This window comes from Ascaphus truei, chromosome 8, assembly GCF_040206685.1.
Source record: "Ascaphus truei isolate aAscTru1 chromosome 8, aAscTru1.hap1, whole genome shotgun sequence".
Classification (NCBI taxonomy): Eukaryota; Metazoa; Chordata; class Amphibia; order Anura; family Ascaphidae; genus Ascaphus; species Ascaphus truei.
Window position 1 is genome coordinate 38,852,770 of NC_134490.1, and position 24,282 is coordinate 38,877,051.

Genomic DNA, 24,282 nt, shown 5'->3' on the forward strand with positions numbered 1-24,282 from the left:
TTTTTTCTTTGCGTCAAATAAATCCAGGTCTGCCGTGGCTTTAACCTAATCAGAGAACTGTGCCAAATGCACGAAGCAAGATTAACACGCTCATATATATGGTTATGGCGCAAATTAATGCTGAACAAAGCTTTTGTTCCATTGCATTGGGGCAAATTGCACTTCTTGGTGGGGGGGGGGAGGGGGGGGATTTTCTACATGTGCCAAAGCAGCTGATTGGGTCATTTTAGGCCCAAATTCCCCATTTGGAATTTTAGCGGAAAATGTTCCGATTGGCTAATTTGGCGCATGTACCATCACCCCTAGATGACAGAGATGTAAAACTGATAGAACCAGTGCATGTCTTGCTCTGTGTCAACTTATGTATCCACAAACATATCTCTTCACTTCTCAAATGATCCATTGCCTACATTGGGTATTGTCTTTGATAGAGTTGGTGCCAACTTTGCATCAGTTTTGTGCAAGGAAACGATGCAAAACTCCTGCAATAAAGTAGAAGCTCGTGCAAAACGTTTTCAGTTTTACAGTTCTGCATTTACTCCGAACCGCACCAGAGCCAAATACTGTTTCCGTCACCATAATGTCTAGCAGATAATTCATTATATGACCTGGATTAGAGGAAAGGAACAGTGAAATACGTGTATTTGTGACTGATATTTTAGCCTCGGGTGCTGGAGAGACCTTGTTGCCCTGCAGGCTCCGTCGGCACTCAAGGTACTAAAGAGGCAGTCCCGCCTACAACGTACTTACATTTAATGTGAAGGACCTGGAGTACATACATAATTATATCTGTGGCTTCTGAAAAATGTAATGTTTTGGCACATTTACATTTTTTTTTTAAATGACTCTAAATCTTGGTCATAGTTGTCTTCATGGCAACCAGGATTGCTAAAGGTGTTCGTGTGTCGGACTCTCCTTATACATACCAGCGTCACTGCTCTGCCCCCTCCTTCGGTTAAGGTGCTATTGCTCTAATGCCGGGATTCACCAAGTCCAATGCTGGGTATTGCACACTCATCCCACGTTAACAGCTATTGACTTGTATGGCAGCTAACGCTGGATTGTAGTGCGATACCCTGCATCAGATCGAAGTGAATCTGCCCCTAAATAGCCTTCGGAAAGTTTCTTTGCAATGATGTATTCTTATACAGTCATTAAGCATGGTGGCGTTATGTGTGGGCAAACAAGTTACAAAGACGGAGGCAATAATTTGGCGCCCCCGATGGAATTCATATTAGTTAAATGCACAAATGACTTCCTAAAAAGGACAGATGCTTAAAATGCTTCAATAAATTGGACTACATTGGGGGGCAGCATTCAGGATCCTTCATATTTTTTCTCTGGTAGGCGGGACTACCTCTTTAAGGGAGAGTGAAACACCTGCCCATTGTAGTAGGACACCTGGGTTCCTGAAGACTTCTGGGGTAGTCAAATGAAGCTTCACTCTCTCTCTCTCTTTCTTTCTCTCTCCTTTTCTCTCCAGTTGGTCTCAACTTCAGAAAGCCCGGAAGAAAAGGTAATAAAAGTAAAAAAACCTTGTCGCATCTTAAGGCCGAGGTTACGCAGCACAGCAGCGATGAGAGGGTCGGTCCCAGACCCATGGGGACGGGTGGGCTCAAGTAAGAGCATTTTAAGAAAATCTAAGGTCGGGTTGGAGGGAAGGGGCCTAGTTCTGTACTGACATGGTCATCAGCAGACAGAAATGTCTCCATTAGGTCTGAAGTGTAGATGTGTTGGTGGGAATAGCCACAAATACAGGCCAGTACTACTCCCCTCTACAATCTTTTCTATATTTCCATATGATATGATACTATTCATGCATGAAGAAGAGATCGGAGAGGTTTTGAAAACTCTATACACACCATTTAATCTTGTGGGTTTATTAAAAGGTATCACAACCTGCAATGAGTTCACAATCCTCCAAAGAGTTAATCTAAGCTAACATTGGATTGAAGCGGGGGACTTCGGAGCTGAACCTCACTCATTTCAGCACAGAGGACTCCCTGCTTCCAGAGATACTTTTCTCCAAGCTCCTGCACCCTGCGGGCCAATAGGAAGCCATGATATCATCAGGTTTGGCTTCCTATTGGCCCACGTGACGCAGGAGCTTTAAACTTTGACGAGATGCCGGCACCCTCTGTATCTCGGGAAACAGGGGGTCCCCAGTGCTAGAATTAATGGGGTTCAGCTCCAGACACCCCCTGCTTTCATCCTATGTAATACAAAAAGAAAGCATGAATTGCTCCTTTAAGGCTGCTAGAATCTTGCCCTACTGTGTATATAGTAACACAGGTCAAATCAGTTTTTGAATGTAAGGATGCATAATGTAAAGGTCAAATTAGGTCAACAGCTGCATAGCCAGTAAGGAAAATATCCTGTTATTTGGGATGAATGGTCCCTCCATTTATAGGAGTTATTTATCACCTTCCCGTCCTGCTATACTAGAGCAAAAAAAGATTTATGTAAGCAATCCGTTTATTATTATTATTTTGTATTTCTTAGGCAAGAGCTCTTGACCTAATCCAGTATCCTAAACCTGCACAGAGCAGATGCTCCAAACGCTGACGAAGTTAGGGACTTATTCTATATCAAATCGACCAATCAGGCCATTTTCGGCCAAAATTCCCTATTGACTCCAATGGGAAATTGTGGTTGAAATCGTCCAGATCGGCCTCTTCGGCTGATATAGAATAAACCTCTATGACACTAACTTCTTTATTCATTAAAATGCTGTAGTGATAGAGTGGGGCACTAGCACGTAACGGAAGTTTCTGCGCGATAGCGCCCAGTCCAGCACTATCGCAGTTGAATGAATAACCTTCTTCTTAATCTGCAATCTGGTCCTGTTAACACCAAAGCAGAGATTCTAATAGTTCAGCCAGGAATGTGACTATATTTACATGTGTAAATGGTATTCTTGATAACAATCTGAGGTTTGCGGGTTCGAAGCCCGAACTTTGCAAGCGTTGAAATTTGCGCGGATGTTCGAGTTGAATTTAGGAATGAATTTGTGTTTGTGAGTGAAATTCGAGCCAAAACCGGGGAAAGGCTACGTTTTCTTCTTCTCTGCAATCTTGTGAATGAAAACAAATCTGAAAACGTTTGAGCAAATTACATTTTTATTATTCTTTTTTTTTTTTACAAATACGAAACTGAAACCAAAACCGGAGGCGTTCTGGCAACACTGAAACAACTTTTTTTTTTTAGAATGATAACCAAAACACCAAAGTGCCCACACTAAGCGTTGCTTTTCTTTAAGACAACTTCTAGCACAAGAAGGCGCCTCATTGACCAATCCAGTAAATGGGCCAAAATGCACCTTCCAACACCGGAAGGTACCACTTAAAAAATATGGCCCTAAACACTCTCAATTTGTGACTGCAAAGCTATGCTGCATGCACTTTTATGTATTGCAGACTTCATTGAATAGTGCCATTTGAATAATGTCCTGTGGAAGTGGTGTCCCATTAGATTGTATTAGCACATTTTCAGTGTGGATATGAAAAATGATTTTGTAAGGCAGAAAATGCACAAACATTGATATAGTTCATAAGGTCCAGTGAAAGGTTTGTGAATTCAGTTCCCTTATTGTCTGATTTCTAAAAAGGGGACTTGCTTTTTGTTTATTATTACAATTAGAGGAAATTTGGGGGCAAACAGTGCACACCTATGACAGACCTGTAATCTGCTGCTACGTTAAGTAACTATGAACAAGTTATGTATTAAGTTACGTATTTACGTTATGTCATTTCTAAGAAAGTATATGGTAATGTTTATGAATGCTGCTGCAAATTTATTTTCAGGGTTGAGTAGAATTCCTCTCCAGTGAACATGAATTGCTCTTTTAAGAAATGTATTATTGATTTTCATCAAGTAGGTTGACTCAAAAACCTTGCATACATAGCGAAGAAGACATGAAATGCATGAACAGCAAGCACTCTATTATAGTTCAAGCTTGTCTGCACAGGATGAGTTATTTCACAGACTGGGAGCTGTACCCAGCAGAAATCTGAGAAGTTTTGTAAACGGACCAGTTGAGTAGGACAGGGAAATCTATCTTCACATGCATGGGTGGCTGAGCCTGAGAGTCTGTCGATAGCACTGATCTTTAAGAAGTCGCCACGATTGCATTGCAGGCGAATTATCTTCCATCGATTGTAAAGCAGTCTCTAGAGAGGTAGCGCCACTGTCTTGGTCCATGCGCAGGAAGAGGGTACAGAAAGAATCAGAACAGAGGCATGTAGCTTGATACAGAAGGAGATGGGATTCATCTCACAACTAACTACAAACAAAGTCAACTTTAGATTTTAGCACTCCCATACCAACACCCCAATAGTTTAGACAATGGGCCCTTACTCGATTGATAACAATTCTGTGACTAATAACAATGTTTAGGAAAACTCAATTGGAATCTTGCTGTTGAATGGAAAGACAGACGGAATGAACGCCCAAAAAAGCTCAGTGTAGAGTGGGAAATGAGGATGTCAATGTTTTCTTGTTCAGCTTCAGTAAATAAATTGCAGCAGATTCTCATTGTATATACTCATGGGAATAACTTGACCACAGCCAAAAGAAGAGGTGTTGTCATGAGGATTGTCTTGTGAAGTGAGTCCCATATGTGTGACAGTAAACACATGGGAGAGTCATTGGACGTGTTCCACAATCATAGATAGGATGGCATGTAAAGCTAATAGATGATGTGCTATTCTTCCGATTTATTGTACCTTTAATCTGCCATTGGTTGTTTCCTGCATGTGCAGAAACGTGGATTGGGGCTACCTTTTCCCAGATTTATATTTGCATGTGATAAGTGGTATATATCTTTATCAAGCTTGAGGTATTTCTAACAGATGTAAAGTCTTCGTGTCAGGCTGAAAATGGCTTTATTGCTATTAAATTGCCACTGAGAGTGGCATTTTGAGCAGGCACCTCATGCAAATATTTAAAAAAAAACAAGAACAAAACAGAAAATGCAATATGCAATAAAAGTTGCATCAAGATGAACTCTTTGGAAACGTAATACGGCGAATACTCTGTGAACTCCCCAAACACCAGTGTCCTCTATTCATTTACTGTACCTTTGCCAAAGAGACAAGTTCGAACCAGAGACTGCAAGATTTGCAGTGTACAAACCAAATGGCTCGCAAGAGCTTACAGTCGGCAATGGTAGAAGTAAAAACATAATCAATGTATGTAAAAGGAAAGAAATGCTGGGCTAGTAAGAGTTGTTTATTGGAAAACACCCCTTTGTGTATATTCACGTATGAATAGACTCTAGTGGTTAAACTCTCCACTTAAAGACAGCAGGTTAGCTTTGAGAGCTGTTAGCAAGCTTTTGTGATTTCAGCAAATCACCAGCACTTAAGTGAAATGTGTTGAAAATTGCAGGTTATATTGCAGACAAATGGAGGGGGAATATTGCCAAGGTTTAGAAAACACAGAAAGGAGAAGGAGAGTTTGTGAATATAATAATGACACCGAAACGCAGACAGAGGAGCCAGAAATCCCATCAGGTCTTAGTTAAATGTTCCATGGATCTCTCCCTGGGAGGTATCATTTGTGCATTGGAGCGGTCCTGCCATTATCTCTCTATTATGTCTCATAGGGAAGTAACTCTCCATCGTCAAGACCAGTTTACTTTCATTGTCAAGACCTCTTGAATAAATACGAGAGTGTATAATGGTCAATGAAAAAAAGATCCTTTTGTTAGACAGGTTGGATGGGTCAGCAGGCTGTCACACACTCATGGCCATCATGTCCAAAAGCCATTTAACCATTGTGACCATTTCATGGCCTATGTTTCGTTTGACTGGTCGCGGTTATAGAAAACGCTGCCGTCACCGATGGCTCGGAGAAAAAGCTGTGTTACAGGACACAGTGGCAGCAGGAAAAATCAGCCTCTGTGGGGGTGTAAAGAAGCAGTTGTGCTTACTCAGTCGGTTTGATTAAGTTGGCAAGTAAATAGTGTTATAAAGATACAGTGTGGCTACGCTATATTTGCAGAATTTTCCATAATTACAACTTTAACAGAGGAAGGATTAACCTAAGAAAAGCAATATAAAAAAATGCACATTTCTACCACACCGCTTAGTCATGTGACACCAGTTCCCTTGCATTGTCAAGACCTCTTGAATAAATACAAGAGTGTATAATGTAAATGTGTATAAAAGTGTATACTGCACGGGGTACTCATCTCCAGTCCCAAGACCCCCACAACAGGTCAGATTTTAAGGATATTCCAGCTTCAGCACAGGTGGCTCAATCAGTGGCTCAGTCTTTAATTGAGCCACTGATTGAGCTACCTGTGCTGAAGCAGGGATATCCTGGAAACCTGACCCGCTGGGGGGTCTTGAGGACTGGAGTTGAGCACACTGGTTTACAGCGTCCTTCTGATTTGCTTAGGTTGTTTCAAACGTAGGCTCTATCACACTAGGGCCGTGTAATTATATGCAAAAATGATTGCTCAGGGTCCCACTTCTTCTGGAAGAGCACAACCCTGGGGCAGATACATGAAAAGGGCATGTTTGTACTTTTCCAGAACCAGAAGGAGCCGGAGATTAGTCTCAATGAATCTCAGTTTTGCAATGGTATAAACTATAACACAGAAGATGGCTACCTGAGCCTCCTGGCAAAGCGAAACACAGATATTATCTTCGTCATTGTAAATGGCATTTTGTACGGCACAGTGCATCTTTTACACTTTAGCTGAGAAAGGGTTAAACGCTAAGGCTAAATAAAAGGAAAAGGTGCAGCCTGCCTTTACGTTCTTGAGGTTACAAACATTACAGCGTTGGGACTTTCTCCCTCCGTGCAAAACAGAGAGCTCCGGTTTACGTTATACACTTTCTGCTTCACGTTAACATTGAACCTTTAGTTGTTGTAATGACAACAACAAAAAAATATGTGACACGCTGCTATAAAGCTGTAGCAGTGTCAATGGACCGCCACAATCTTTGGCAGGAAGGCATACATATCAATTGAACGCTGGCTTTCCTCCTGCTCCTCACATGGGCTGAATAAAGAAGTAGCTATGTGCTCAAGCTCCATATCCGAGATCCAGCTGTAAATAAATCTGACTGCAGCCGTGATTGATTTTTTTTTTGCATGCAGCTGTAATTAGACTGACTGATCTAGGAAGAGCGGGTTTGTGCAACATCAGCAAATGCAGAAACAATGACTGATCGCCCAAGAACCTTTTTTTTTTTTTTTATATAACTGAGAGATGCCCTAAATTGGTTTCCTTGGGTTGGTAAAATGAGGCAGAGGAGACTGGGGTTACTGTCAGGAGCAAAGATGGAGAAGTACTTCTGGTAGTCAACGACAGAACAGACATAGCTGGGGGAACTCAGTTCTACGGTGTGTTATATTATTGGGATCCTGCGTCAAACGAAAGAGGCTTGTTAGCCAAATTTCCTACATTCCACAGGGTAGGCAACACAGATTTACGGTATGTCGCCTTAAAGAGGCAATCCAAGCAGGCAATTTTTGGGGCGTATTGTTTTTATTTTTAACATTGGATTGAAGCAGGGTGTCCCCGGAGCTGAACCTCATTAATTTCAGCTCTGGTTCCCTGGTTCCCGGAGATACTCACCTCCGTAGGAGGTGCCGGTATCCACTCTGCTTTGCTAGCAGGGATCACATAATGGTAGAGATTCAAAGCTCCCGCTCCCTTCGGGCCAATAGGAAGCTGTGACATCATCAGGTTCGGCTTCATATTGGCTGCATGACAAGGGGACTTTAAACTTTGCCAAGATACCAGCACCCCCTTTGTATCTCAGGAAGCAGGGGGTCCCCTGAGCTGAAAATAATGGGGTTCAGCTCCAGAGACGCCCTGCGTCAAACTTATGTAAAAAAAAAAAGAAAATAAGTGTTTAAATAGCAACAAAAACAACAACGCAGAACTTGATACACCCAATAAGTGCATCAATAAACAGATCTATTATGGTAATTCATTGTTTTTCACATTGAATAAGGATCACGTATAAGATGGCGCTTCACTGGACTTGTGTGAATAATAGTGCTGGTTTATTGAAGGATCGACGTGTCGGTCCCACTTTGAACCTTTATCAACATAAAGGTCCAAAATAGAACCGAAATGTCGATCCTTCAATAAACCAGCACTATTGTTTACACAAGTCCAGTGTAGTTCAGTAATATATATACTTCCAGAACTTCTATTCACTACTTCTTCACATTCTTAGCCCGATCACTGTTTACATAAAAAGCATTTCTTATTACTACTCTGAAACTTTCCTTTGCCAGATTTTCAGGGTCAACATATCAAGTAAGTTTCGGTGTTAAACTAATACTTGTAGCCACGTTTTTATCTCGTGTCTCTTAGCTTTAATCTATTAAGGTACTGTATTTTACATCTCTTTCGCCCAATGAGCCTCAGTTTGAAATTTGGGAGGGAAGAGGCAGGAGACAGAGGGAAGTTAATCAGCGCGCATATTGAAATGTGATGTGTCAAATTGTGTGGTTTTTACTTTGGCATCAGGTCGGAAACTTCCCTGCTTAACACTTTGTCAGGCTTCGTTCATTTAGTGCAACTGCGAATATTAGTAAACACCAGACATACCTCAAAGCAAACCTTAATTTCCCTCATACTTACACCGCATTATCTTGTATGGTATGTCTTTATTTATATAGCGCCATTAATGTACATAGCGCTTCACAGTAGTAATACACATGGTAATCAAATAAATAATAGATAATATAAATAACAGATCATGGTAATAAGTGCTTTAGACATAAAAGTAACATTAAGGAAGAGTGTCTTCTCAAATATATATATATATATATATATATATTATATATATTTTATATATATATATATATATATATATATATAAAAGGGGAGAGATAGCACACCATATATATATATATATATATATATATATATATATATATATAAAGCACACCATATATATATATATATATATATATATAAACCAATCAGCTCACAATTGGCAAGTGCATGCGTCATAAATGGTATAAAAAGGATACTTCACCAAAATCAAGTGAACAGGGAAGGACTAGCGCTGTATTTCCTTCCCTGGTCACTTGATTATGGTGAAGTCTCTCTCTCTCTCTCTCTCTCTCTCTCTCTCTCTCTCTCTCTCTCTCTCTCTCTCTCTCTCTCTCTCTCTCTCTCTCTCTCTCTCTCTCTCTCTCTCTCTCTCTCTCTCTCTCTCTCTCTCTCTCTCTCTTTCTCTCTCTCTCTCTCTCTCTCTCTCATAATAATTCTGTAAAAAAACTAACATTTTAGGTGTACATTTCTATATTTCAGTAACTGCACAAATTCACACTTTCTTTAGTGAAAACAACCACACTTCTTTTCAAAGTCTTGCTTTAAAGTCCCATATAGTATTAATAATAATGTTGTTCCCCTGCGCCTTTTTATTGTCTCTCTGTCTTGATCTATAACATAAAGATCAGAAACACCTGCACGTATTTGACTCCAGAACGGGGTGGAATAAAGCTTTGTAAAGTCTTCGTTTATAGCGGGAGAACAGATTCAGCTATTTTACAAAATATTCTTACTCAGAAATGAGTATATTTTATAGTGAGACATTGTAAAATCTATTTGTGCTACTGCAGGAGTGCAAAGGTAATAATACATCAATCAAAGGAAGAGATGTAACCGTCCGTGACACTATTTTGGCAAAGAGCTCAACACATGCTCCTTTCCGAACAGGGTTCTGCAGGTCACTCCCGCAATGCATATGCAATGACTGGAATCTATCCTGTTATTGCTAATGGTTGTCCAATTCACATTTTAACTTCTTATGATAATTGTGTGCAGATCTCAAAATGATAGGAAAGTTTTGCTGCCGAATATGAACTTATTCTCCCAATGCTTTAGATGATGTAATAGTGTTGCTTGAAGCTCTTAACCATTTCCTTCACTGGAATTTGAACTTACTGGTTTTCTAGTCAACTTCACAGCTATAAGCCATAGAAGATAAAAACTATTGATTGCTTGCACCGCATTGTCTCAGTGAAGTTATTTTTGTTTCTCCCTTGTTTAGCTTGTAAACGTAAAGAACAAGAGCAGCAGAAAGACCGGAACCTCCAGCCCAAGAAGCAGCGACTGGTCTTCACCGACCTTCAACGGCGCACCCTGATTGCCATCTTCAAGGAGAACAAGCGCCCTTCCAAAGAGATGCAGATCACCATCTCGCAGCAACTGGGCTTGGAGCTCAACACCGTCAGCAACTTCTTCATGAACGCTCGCCGGCGGTGCATGAACCGGTGGCAAGAAGACCCTGGAGCCAACCCCGGATTACCGTCGGCATCCACAAGCACTTTTTCCAAAGCATGAGCTGTTTCCAACTCATCACATCTTCAAAAGAAATCCCCAGTAGTAACCACCACAAAACACAGAAACAAAAGACAAACTAAAACACCACAAACAAAACAAAGGGCAGTTCAGAAGGGCATTTGAGGGCCTACAGAAAAAGATCCGAGCATGAATTATGGTCATCCGTATTTTTCTTTAGCCTTTCCTTTTTATTGACCGACTGACGGCAAAGGAGATGGAAATATATGATTTGGGTTTGTACTCAACTCAATGTAGCTACAGCATTTGCATTCCCTTTTCAATTTCAATACATGACATCGAAATTACAAATAATTCGGCTAAAGAGGCTCCAGAACTGACAATAGTAAGGAAAATATTGCGGCTACATTATGCAGAAAATAGAAGGGACACAAAATATGCAATGTTGTTATATTACATACCAATGTTTATGTTAGATAAACAGGACAGCAGTCATAACTGAAATACATATACAGTATATAAATATATATATATATATATATACACACACATGTACAGTATATATATATATATATATATTATATATTTCTTTTACACAAATGCAGAAACACATATACTCTATAGCTTTTTGCTTCTGGAAAAGCATTAAAGTAACATTCATGGTACTAAACAAAAGCCCCATATTACAGAAAGACCACCTTTGTATCTGCACAGTTTAACAAATGACTGAACAAACTTCAACTAGGCATACGGTTGGGTCGCATCCTGCATCACCCTTTTCTGCCACCTACGCTGCATAATGTTTGATGCCAGCTGCATAAATCTTACAGTCCATATGAAAAGAGGCTCTTTTTATTTTAAACAGCTCTAGGATCCCAAAGAAATGTTAAACCAAAGGACACATAATGTATGTAAAACACAGACTTTGCCATGGCATTCTTGCCCTTTATGGCAGGAGGGGGTGGATCAAGGAGCTAGTGGGGGTGATGTACGCTGCACTTTGCCTCCACAATTGAACGCGGGTCTACAAGCACATTCTAACTGGGGAGAGACCAGCCTTCTTCCATCCTTTCCTCTTTCAGAGACGACCTTACTACAGCTGGGCCTTACTGTGAAGGCCCCTTAGGATGAGACAATTATTTGAAATAGTCATTCAACCGAAAAGTTTGGGGCTCATCGATTAATATGAAAACGAGTTTCATTCCGATAAAACCCTTGCTAATCAGTTTTTATTCATCTCATTCTCATCTGCGTTACCAAAGAGGGGGGGGGGGGGCGGGAACTAAAAAAAGAAAGACAAAACAGACTTTGTGTGGGTACACCGTGCTAATGTTGGAAAGAAAACACTGGTGAATTTCAATGCAAGAAGATGGTCATTTTTTTTGTGCCAATAACAACTGCCTTAATGCTAATCATGGAAGATGGTACTATAACCAAGCAACCTTTCACTTCTCATCCATTATCCTTGTGGTGACGTATGTTCCATGGAAAGAAAAGGCAATCAGCCTGGAATCTTAGCTCCTTCAGGCTGGAGTGCTTTGCAATGCATTGCAGGCCTTGCCAGTAGTGAAGGGGAAACCGTTTCAAAACGTCCCTGTAGACCTAACGCCCCCGCCCACCCCCACTTGGCTATAGGTGGAAGAGGATTAAACCTCTCTCCTACATGGGGGGGAGGGGCGAGGACTAATAATAATAATAAATAAAAAACCATGAACGGACTCTTATTAAATGATGCGGGTAATATAAATATATATATAGTACCATCTCAGCTGTGTGTTTTCAAAATTGCTTCGGTCCACTTTACGCTAGGGTGGAATAGGTGCAAGGGTAGGCACCTTGATGAAAATATATATAGGTAAAAAATAAAAAGAGAAAAAAAAAAGAAAAAAACCCCTTCCGCAAAAAGGGGATCTCGATAAGAAGTATTTTTTTGTGTTTTTTTTTTATTTTATTTTTTTGCATTAAGAGCTGAGTAAAGATTCATCGTACTGAAGAAGGAATAACACAAGTCTGGCTATTAACTAAAGAGATATGAAGATCGGAAACCGAAAAAAAAAAAAAATGAAAAAAAATATTGTGTTATTGCCAAAAAAGAAAAATGTTTTCCCTTTGGAATCTCTCCTTGTTGTCTTGTAGTGATGTTGTGATGCTGATAATAATGATGATGATGATGATGATGATGATGATGATGAAGGATTCTTCAACCAGACAAAGACGTCTAAATATTTCTACCTGGGGCGAGCCAAAAATGTTTAACTCTACAGCTTCCCCAGGCGTGGAAAAAAGGACATTTGAGACATTTCTAGTGAGAACCCTCATGAAAAAGGCTACCTCACTTGAGTTTTCAATTTGTGATTGAAAAAAAATCACGTCTGATACCAAAGATTTTGTTCCCACTTGCCTGGTCTGTGCTGAAAATGCACTTTTCCGCTGCCTTTGTGACTGATACATAACAGCAGTACTACAGCTACTTGTTTAAAAACCCTTTAGCTGTGTTTGTTTTCCCATTCCCATTTTTCCTTGTAGATGCAATGCCCTCATAAAGCAAAGGGTCTCCCACTCCACAGCTTAACCCAGGGAGGCTCAACTCCACTCCTCAAGCCCCCCCCCCAACAGGTCAGGTTGTCAGGATATCCCAGCTTCAGCACAGGTGGCTCAAATCTTGGACTGAGCCTCTGATTGAGCCACCTGTGCTGAAGCAGGGACTGATTGAGCCACCTGTGCTGAAGCTGTGATATCCTGAAAACTTGACCTTTTGGGGGGGAGGCGGGGAAGGGGTGGGTGCGGGGGCTGAGGACCGGAGTTAGGCACCCCTGGCCAAGGGATACCATTTTGTCATGATGATTTTGTGAATTCGAAAGCATGTCTGTGACGTGTAAACGAAGCAGAACCTTAATCTCCCCAACGCGTTGCAGCCTCCTCGAGCACTGCAGAGGCAAAGCAACAGTCCTACCAAACCACATACAATCAGGATTTTGCTGCTATTGCAGTTATGCTTGTAACACAGGGGAAGCCCACTCCGAAGCAGGGTTATCCCCAACACCTGGCCTGTTGGTGGCTTTTGAGGACTGGAGTTGGTCACCCCTGAAGTAACACATTGTCAATTCAAAGAGATTTAAGGCACGATTTGCCTCAGTCGCTCAGTTAACAAATGTGCAAAATACCTCCACATTTGTTGCGTGGCTTTCTCTCAAATTTCATGTTGTCAATTCCAGCGGAATCTCTCCAGATTTCTGCTTAAATGTAGCACACGTTGCAGTACAGAAAGGGCAACGTGATCTTGCACATTGACTTTAAATGCTTGGCCAACATTTGTGGCAATTATATTTTTGCTACACTTTTCATGAAAATAACCCAGTTAATTTGACCTGATTTACAAACTCTGGTGAACAATTTGCACACCTCCATTAAAGAAAAAAAAGAAATGTTCTTGTCACGAGAAAAACGCTCCGCTTACATCGACGAAGAAATGATGCAAAGTGCTTTATTGATGACTGGTGTATTTATCACAGCACCAAAGTATCTAGGAAGAGTAAAGAATGGGGTGCTCAACTCCACTCCTCAAGCCTTCCCAACAGGTCAGGTTTCAGGATATCCCAGCTTCAGCACAGGTGGCTCAATCAGGGGCTCAGTCGAAGACTGAACCTCTGATTGAGCCGCCTGTGCTGAAGCAGGGACTAATTAAGCCACCTGTGCTGAAGCTGGGGCTGATTGTGTCACCTGTGCTGAAGGGACTGGAATCGAGTACCCCTGGAGTAATTTACTAAAGAGCACCTCATTTTACATGCTAAAATATCACATTATCATGACAAGTTTGTATCCATAACTATGGCAGTAACCTTTGAAGAACTGAGGTGTTAAGAGATCGTACAGAAGTGAGAGGATGATAGCGTGTGTGGAACGAGTGCCTTTTCCTTGTACCAAAGTCATAATCATATTGAAAATGCATACAGTATGTTTGACTCCAGATTCACAATACCTCACATTTCACAATGGAGTAGGGTTTCATTGTAGTACTAAACGAGCAGAACGATCTCGTGTGAGGCATCAAAAGGATTTGAAGGTGGCTAACATTGACTGGCGATCGACTTTAATTGCCCTGTTTATTTATGTATTGATACAATATTTTAGCAGTTAAAAAAAACACCATTGAGAATTCGTTCCCGTTTTCAAGTGTGTTAATGCAGGTTTTCCTATTCAAACCTCACCCTCTCGTAATACTACAAAACACCCCCAAATTTCCAAACAGCTGGTGTTGTCTCTCCAAGTAAGAGATTGCAGGAGCTGGGACCACACGTGTTTCATCTCCATGCTCAAGACCACTTCCTACCTATCCATTTGATGCCCACGCTTGATTCTGCTTGACACCCAGATTGTTTTGAAATATACCAAAGATATCCTCTACGGAAGCGTGGGACAACACGAGAGAACCTTCTCTTTCAGCACAGACCTCTCAAGCCTTTTGACAATTTTCTCTGAAATACCTCAAAATATTTAATGTATAGTTTATGTGAAAATACTTAGCTAGTTTTTGGAACTTGTGACTTGAAGCTTTATACTGTTAAATTATAATATTATTATTTTTTTGCAGAGGTATGGCATGTTCCTTTCTTTGATGCGTACAATGGGAGACACAATGAATGTGCAAGGATAGAAAAAAGCAGTTCTATAAAATGACGGTGTGAGGTTAGAAGAGCCCATGGAGTTTACATATTTAAAACATTAATGTCATGCGGGCCTCTCTGCTACTGAAAGCGTGTAACACGCCTGTTAATAGCAAAGCGGGTAAAATGCCTTTTTTTTCCGTTTCATTTTGAACCTGTCACGTCTTCTATGACAGTATTTATTATATGTATTATGTGTTTCAAATGTAATTTGAAGAGGGGTAGGGGTGAAAGAAACCAAATGGAGATATCATTTTTTGCATGAAAAAAATGTACTGTTTCTTAAAACTACTGTAATAATTTGTCTTTGATTGGAGGGTGGGATGGGTAATAGAAGGGTCCAACCACAGATTTGTTTTCCCCATTGGAACAGAGGCATTGCATGGATGTGGTTTTCATCTAATTTGTGGAAAACATCATTCTTATACATACATGTTATTAACTGAATGAATGCACTGCAAGTAAAAAAGGGTCGGGCCATGGCCAGGTTGGAAACCTCAACTAATGTAGCGAAGAGTGACTAAAAATATCAGGATTCAGATAAATAGCTTGAGCACAAATTCATAGAGACAACTCCAAAATACACTCTATACATACAAATATACTTCTTCAATCTGGGCTATATAACAGAGTAAATAATGAAAGGGTAAATAAGAGCGAGAAGACAAATGTTTGCCAGTGTTTGTAGTGGGCCCATGAAAGGGTCACCTCTTGGAAGGAGTTTCTGTTCAGAATATATGATTGCCCGAGTCAGAATGGTAGACTGTATGTCACCGAGAGCTACACTGATGCAGGAGCTCATGGGACGCACACGGCTGCTCAGATTATCCAGACCTGTAAATGTTGTAAGATTTGGGAAAGTCTGACCCAGATGGTAAATCAGCCTTGTTAGAACGTCTAATTCAGTGTAACTACTAACAACACAGTTGGAACCTGTGAATTGTTTGTCGCCACCTCCAGCACTGTCATCTATGACAAGTAAGCCCTCATAGCCCTGAGTATTAACACTGATAGAAATGTAACCCGCACTAGTTGAGGCCAAAGGCGGAAAATAAAGTAGTGTTTAACATAATCACAAGTGTCTTTGTCTAGGGGGGAGAGAGAGAGACACACAATCAGCTCCAAGAGATCCTCTTATACCTGGGAGAATGTGTAGCTCTCTCCATGTTATGGTTATCCAACAGGAATCAATGACAACCTGTATAAAGGTTATTTTCCTAATAAGATGGGGATGTTCGAGTTTAAAAAAGGTCAACCCATGGGCTTATACAGTTTTTAGTCCTGAAAGTTGTACTTTCTCACTAAGGATCCAACACTCCAAAATACACAACTGTGGTGTCAAATTCACATAACTCGACTTGTATACTATGCAGTTGCAAAGAACATTCAAGAGATGTTCCTTCAATGCCAAGGCAGAGGAATCCAGCTGCATTTGTATAAAATGAAGTACAAGGGAAAAAAACCCCCAGATCAAGTCTTTAATAACTCCTGAGCTGGCAGGGTGGGCAATGCAATGGTCAGCAATTCATTACCCACCCCAGCATCAATGAAGGGTTAATCATGGTAGATGCCCCACATTCTCTTCAGAAATCATGCAGCATATCAGGTCTTCATTCCCATCACCTTGAAACTCGGGTCTTCAACAAACGATCGTGATACCACCCAGTTGCTGAAATGGCTTCAAGGGCACCCTGCTCTAAACCAAAGATTTATAGGTACTGACAATCCCTGCTATCCTAAAAGCAATTCTTAACCCTTTGGGTGTTCCTGAAGCACGTTACACTAACTGAGTGGGTCTAAAGCACAGTGATTTCCCCACCGCCAGCAGGATCCATGAAACATTTGTATTTGTTATAAACTCCATTGGCTATTTGCACCTGCTTGTCCATGCTCTTCACATTCTTTAAAATTAAAACCTGACCGAAAAATACCCGATGAGGAGACACACCTGTGACTTTGTGCAATGCCATTCTGCTTCCCTGTTTACATGTAAATGCATTTTGGTACCTAAACCCCATTTTTTTAATACGTTGCTAAGATAATGTGCAGGCATAAAGTACCTTTAATTTATTAATTTATTTCGTATGATAGGATATATGCAGGAATTACAGTTTATAAAGATAGGCCAAGGACCAAGGGAATCATAAGGCCAGGTAGACACGCAGTAGGAGATGAACTGACGAGACGACCAGCTTTGCCTTGTGTTCATTTATGCAACTGTCTTGCTTCATTCTTATGTCTGAAAGGGTTGCCCAGCTGCCCAACAAGGCCACATTGTGCCACTTTTCACGCACTTCTAAAAAAAAAATTGCTACTGTTTTTCAAGTGCATACCCTTTCATGCAATAAGCAGTTATTCATAGAGGTTTTAATCCATAACTTCTATAAGCAAAAAAACAACAGTCGTTATTTTAATCCGCTCGAGAAGGTTCACATTTATATACAATTAGATGTTTCTGGACTGAAACAGGATTAAAATCGGGAAGGGACGATTCTCTACATACAGCACAACCAGGCTTGTAAAACGGCTGCATCAACATCACAATCAAGTCGGAAGGATGCGTGCTTGGAATGCCAATACATTAAGGTGCTTATCTGCTAAGTGGTCCTCTGTCATAAGATAACTTCCAGCTCTAAAAGATACCTTATAGCCCAAATAGGCTGTATGGTTTCTTCCGGAGCAGTACGGTGACCAATGGAACAGCAACCCTTAGTACCGAATCTGGAGCAAACATGTTACATAAATAGACAACACAAACTTAAAGTCTCTCCGATGTCTGAGTGAGTCCCTTCCGATTGAGAAATGACCCTAAACAATTTTATATTAGAACATAAAGTATACTCAGTGCAGTAATAGTGTTTTACGGGAAGTGATACATGTCTGCTTGTGTTTCCTCCATAATTATCAAAAAAAACTAGAAAAAGGACAGAATTGTCTACGACTAACCGGGTATTAGATAACAGAAACCTCAAAAACAATCACATTTCTTTATTTCTGTGCGCATAGAGAGCTGATGTTTTGTCATGCGACTAGCTGCATGCCTGTATGGACTTTTGGATACATCATTTATAATATTTGGGTTATTTGTGTTGTTTGGTGGGTAACCATAAATAGGGATGCGATTTTCTCACAAAAAAAAGTCATGAAGTCCGGCAGCTGAAGGGTTGTCTGAAAAAAAGATATCCTCGTATCGGGAGTGACATAATCCTAAAGTGGATAACCAAAGCACGTTCTAAAAAAACATTTATGGGAAAAAATAATAGTAGCTCATTGAGTCAGAAACAACTAAGGTTTTAAATTGTAAAAATTAATAAAGTTATGGTAGGTAAAATACTGATAATGCTTGTGGTGCATTTGCAGGTCTCAGAAAGATCTGAAACCCTGTCAGTCTCCATTATCGCTTAGCAAACAGTGCTTCTCTGCAGCCAGGGATTCTGGGTAACGACATGCAAATGAGCACAGTGTGTCACTCTTTAATTCTCAAAAATGACAACAAATTATGACCGAGACAATAAAGCTGCTTGTTTTGAATTTGGTTCTACTGTCTGCTTGAGGAGGTGCATTTCCCCCAGGGGAATATAGTAGTCCCCGCAGTTTGTAAAACCTTTGAATGGACCAACACCATCTTTCAATCATATGCACAGGTGTAACTGAATTCTTATATTTAATTGAGGTTTTCATTAAATAAAAATGGCATCATTGCCCAAACGCCAGTAGGTGGTTTAAATGGCCAACCATTGTGGTTCACAAAAGATCAAGCTCAACAACATCGACATTATTTTTTTTTAAAACAATGGGTGCAACAAAAGGAATGACAAACTGCGACCAATGCCTAACTTCATGACACAATTTTGTGACAAACTCGAATCCATGGCATACTCTTCTGCAAAAACGATATTTCTGGAGCCACCGTTTCTGTGTGTTGCTATGATATTATTTAAGCTATTTATGGTAGAAGAAAATGTCCTAAGTGTTTGGCACTTTAATCCAAACCATACGGTGTACTTGTCTGGTGTGAGGCTCGTTAACCTTGCTGTGAGGGGCAGTCTGGGTGGCTGAATGCTCTACCACTTCATCCGGGCTGACTCCCATCGTTCAGCATTTAAAAAAAACAAATGCATCTGTTGTGTGTTCATCTCTTCTTGGTTTCCAGTGTGTTGTACTTTTCTGCAGTTTATGTTCAATAAATTATTTTCTAATCATTCAACCGATGATGGTGATGTTTTCTGTTTATTTGTAGTGGTTGTGACAACGAAATATTAATAAAAAAGGTTTCTTATAATTGCTGTATCTACAACTAAACCGCTACTGTACTCATTCAGCCCACAAAACACCCCAATAGCTTTCTTGTAATCAGAGAACCGTTTACAGTTTCAACTCCCCTAATATTTATATTTAAAAAACTAAAGGGATGAAAGGTTGTGGACATAGGAAGCATTCAAAAAGAAAGCACATGAAGAATCTTCCAGCCACGTCACACGGATACTCTGGAGACATTAGCTTTCTGCATTACACAGAATGGGCAGGGGAACTAGACAATAGAAGTGGAAAGTCAACAGACCCTTTATTCAATATACTGGAAGCTATTCCTTGCGCTGGAGAATACGTTCATCCTATTCACTTAAATGGAGTTGAACTCTTCTGTATCACTGGGAAGTGACTTCGCAGCGTATTGAATAGCTCAAACGTTTATACAGTAATAGTGTGACCTAAAAAGGACAACAGAAGAGTCAATGGCTGATCTATCTATCTATCTATCTATCTATCTATATCTATATAGATATAGATATATATATATCAGGCATAGGACTGTTACCAATTAGCAATGTGGCTAAGGTCGTCCAGGCGTAATTGAGTAATATTAACCAAAGAGCCTGTACATATTACTTTTTTTATTACACTCCACTGGGATAATTTGTTCCTCACACCCAGCGGTGATTGCATGTAATCTTAATTCCAAAGACAACTGAAATCTGTAATGAATAAAAGGTGCACCAAGAAGGTGAGTATTGTAATTGTGTTAGTTATGGGTCTCAGCCAACGTTTGAGATAAGAAATGAAATAAGCATCTGACACTTAACCTTTACACTTATAGCATTTTTTTATTATTATTTAAACAATAAAAAAGACGTTTATGGTACTAGTCAGGTTCTCAGACCGTGATCACTAAAGACTTTAGTGATGGTAAAAATTCACATATAGATCTAGATATAGATGATATAGATCTAGATACACACACACAAATATACACACACACACGTAACCCTCCTTGCCTGGCTCTTAACAAGTTTACATCAGTTGACTATGTACATTGCTTGTCTGAGTCTCTCATACCTTGTCAGACGGCTGGATCTACGCAGGCTGGGTGTAGATATTATTTATAACATGTTTTACCAGGAAGTAATACATTGGGAGTTACCTCTCGTTTTCAAGTATGTCCTGGGCACAGAGGTAATATATGATTACAGGATAATGATGGGCGCCAGGAACTTTTATCGTACAAACAAGAGCTTTAGTCACAGCCGTTGCTAATGCTCTACATACAAAATGTACTGCAGTTCAGGTAATAACTGGTGGCAAATAATATGGTTACTCAGTGCTTCTTCCCATGTTAGCTCTCACTCCTACCCTAGGCAGGTATTTCGCTTCTTTAGGCTTCGTTCTCTTAGTAGCTCTAACTCATATCCCGGGGAGGTACTTAGGCTTGTTTCCTTTAGTAATAGATAGATTGGCAATCTCCTGCATAGCTTCCGTAATGCCTTGTATCTGGTGGACCCTCGTTGGGGGACACACCCTATTCTTGGGGACAGTATCCCTTTACTGTGAAAGGCATTATTCATCAATACTTATCAGTTCTGGAGTTTACTGAGAACCTGCCCGTGGGAATACACTCTATCCATCGGAGATCAATATCCCATCACTGTATATGGTCTACCTTATCCAGGCCTATTGGATCGGGACATTGCTAAGGACCTGATATAATGATGGGTGGGTCTGATCCAATTATGCTCTGAAGTTTCTACTCTGAGAACTCCCTGCTGAGCACATGCTTACTCCTCATCTTAAATGAGAACAATCTTAGGCCATTACTAACAGGCGCTAGCTATTTAGGGCATGTTCCCTAACTGAAAACAATGAAGGTGACAGGACACCCTTACTACTCACAACTACACATTTAAACCTATATACATGACTCACGGTGAGGCCCTCTCCAACTGCCAGTCCCGAGGAACCTGGTTCTAGAACATCCAGGGGAGCTATATATTCCCTCCCATCTCCCTATGATGACAAAACTGGTCACAACTCTGACTGGGGAGTGGCTATCCTGTCTGCAAGCCATCCGTCATCACATGATGGGGAAGGGGAGTAACCCGAGTGACTCCACACAGTTAATTCATTACGGCTGTTAACCCCTTATACTAACTAGTAGTTCCCAAAGGGGGACTACACACAGTTAATATAAATACATATGTCTACACCATGGGTGGCCAAACTCCGTCCTCGAGAGCCACTAACCAGTTCGGTTATATGGATATTCCTGCTTCAGCACAGGGAGTGTAGTCACAATGACCGAGCCACCTGTGCTGAAGCAGGGATATCATTAACATCTGACCTGAGGACTGAGTTTGTCCGCCTCTGATCTACACCATTTTAGAGGATTATGCAGCCTGCAGTCTATGGTCAACCAATGGACAAGATCCTTTTCTCCATTTTAGCATAAAGGTGCAGTTCCAATGAACTCTAAAAACAAACCAACAAACAAACAAACCTGTTATTAACAATTGAATACATGTAATGAGAATCCTTAAATGAGCTGTCCCAATACCAGACCCTACTGATGTAACTGGCTTCCACAAACACATGTATTCACCCGTACATAAATAAAATGTCTTCTTTGTGCCCTGAGACACATGAATGTTGGAGGGATATTGTAGTTCTGTCTTATTGCTGACTTGTACCTCTCATTTTAGCTGTTTGTGGCATCACAATTACTTCCCCACAGGATTCATGTAAATAACCAGGGGGATCATGAAGGAGACTGGATATGGCAGAAACGTTCAAATATATGAAGACGTTCTCGATAGCACCGGATGGAAGCGAAGCCCAAAGACAGAGGATTGCTAGAACACGGGGTCATTCTCTGAAGCTGGAGGGTGGCAGCTAAGGGGAAATGTGAGGAAGTACGTCTTCACCGAAAGGGGGGTAGATTCGTGGACTAGCGTTGGCTTCTCCATTTTGGCTTTATTTTTGTTAAATACATCATGACACGGTGTAATATGTCATGTGTTGTTGTTCATCTGAGGTTGTATTTACCTAACTTTAAGACCTGCTAAGGAACAGATGATTGTTATTATGTCCTGATATGTAAAACCAGGGAATTCAAAGAGGGTGTCCTTTCTTTTTCACACAACTGTATATGGGCCGGGGGGGGGGGGGGAGGGAGGGTTGAAAGGTATGGGCTGGGGGGGAGGGTTGAAAGGTATGGGCCTGGGGAGGGCGGGTAGGTATGGAGCAGGGGAGGGGGGGCAGATATGGGACTGGGGAGGGGGGGCAGGTATGGGACTGGGGAGGGGGGGAAGGTATGGGGCAGGGGAGGGGGGCAGGTATGGGGTAGGGGAGGGGGCAGGTATGGGGTAGGGGAGGGGGGGCAGGTATGGGGTAGGGGAGGGGGGGCAGGTATGGTGGGTCTGGGGGGTATGTGCCTGGGGGGGGAAGGTATGGACCTGGGCAGAGGAAGGTATGGGCCTGAAGGGGGAGGGAAGGTATGTGCCTGGGGGGGGGGAAAGGTATGGGCCTGAAGGCGGGGAAGGTATGGGCCTGGGGGAGGTAGGGTCCTAGGAGGGGGGAGGTATGGGCCTGGGGGGGGGAAGGTATGGGCCTGGGGGGGAAGTATGGGCCTGGGGGGGGGGAAGTATGGGCCTGGGGGGGAGGTATGGGGGGGAAGGTATGGGCCTGTGGGGGAGGGGTGGTATGGGCCTGTGGGGGGATGGGAAGGTATGGGCCTGGGGGGGAAAGGTATGGGCCGGGGGGGGGAAGGTATCGGTCTGGGGGGGGAGGTATGGGCAGAGGAGTGCAAGGTGTATAGGACTAGGAGCTAGGGGGAGATTACCTTTAGGGCTGGAGTCAGGAGGTATCTTCAGGTACGGGGGGCCTTGAAGGCGCTGCTGATGGCCCATGAAGGGGCCTTTAGACAGTCAGCGGGAGCTCTTGGAGGAGCTGCTGATGGCCCCACGAAGGGGGGTGTCAAGAGAGAGGGGATTTGGCCCGGGATTAAAGGGGTTACACCCCATTTGGCCACCCTCTACTCTCACCTGGGAAGCAAGGGGTTAACTGGACTGGGGTCCAGTAATGTGGTTTTGCCTTGCTTCAGCCATCCAACTGTTTATTCCCCTGTAAAAATGTATTGTTTTTGTTCCAGTTACTGCACCACACAAACACTGGGATCCATCCGGGAGGGCAAGGGTTAATAGTTGAATAGTGATTCTAGCCCTTTGTTTAAGTTACCCTCAAAGATGCCTGCCTACTAAAGAATGCGACCAAATGTTTAGGAAGCTGGAGTGGTTTGTGAGTGTTAAAACTCAAACTTACAAACCATAGTATCCTGCCAGACACTCCATTTGGTAGACTGGCCAAACGCCCCTGATTTAGGAGTGGGGCTACAGAATGAGTGACCTTATTAACTATAAGAATATTATGAGATGTCCTCGGCTGAATGTGCTAAAAGCTACATATGTGTATTCGTGGGACTGATTCGCACATAAGGATTACAGACACCTGATGTCTGGCACGTACTAAGAGTCAGATATTAATATCTCTCTTAATTTTAGTATTACACGGTAATATTTAGTCTCATTGGGAGCGTCATGCGTGCCGGAATGTATTAATATGACTTGCGTGCCAGTAAGTATCACTGAACTGAAGTTATGAAGTTATTTAGATAGGAAAAGCAGTTTTTAAACGTCCTTGGGTGGGAGGAGTTTTACTCTGAGGAAAACTGTCAACCTCACCACTGATTTATTAGAGGGGCTGGGTTAAGGTTGTGTTCAATGTGAAATAATGGTATAAGAACCAGGCTCAGCCTATGGCTATTGTCCTTCATGTCTTTCATGTCTTGATGATTATGAAGATTGCTGTATGAACTGCCAGTCCAGATATGACTGTTTCATCATTCCATCTTAAGTGAGTGTCCATATTTTGTCTGTTATTTGTATATCTCGTGTGTTCACCTTTTTCAAGGAATAAATTATATTTTATCATATCTAAGTCTCGTCCAGTTCAACCCAGTTATATTCTTGGTGGTGTATTATTCATAGCCTGTCACAAAGCTCCCGTCAC

General features: G+C 41.5%; 2 protein-coding genes across 2 annotated transcripts in view; one reads left to right on the top strand and one right to left on the bottom strand.

Moving 5' to 3' along the window:
• Positions 1–11,533, top strand: part of ONECUT3 (one cut homeobox 3) — a 95,524-nt gene extending 83,991 nt beyond the window's left edge. The window contains exon 2 of the mRNA XM_075611549.1: positions 10,032–11,533. Within this exon, the coding sequence (XP_075467664.1) occupies positions 10,032–10,324 (293 nt within the window). The 3' untranslated portion in view covers positions 10,325–11,533. The remainder of the gene's footprint in view (positions 1–10,031) is intronic.
• Positions 1–24,282, bottom strand: part of ATP8B3 (ATPase phospholipid transporting 8B3) — a 133,588-nt gene that overhangs the window by 12,728 nt on the left and 96,578 nt on the right. The gene's annotated exons all lie outside the window — the stretch shown is intronic.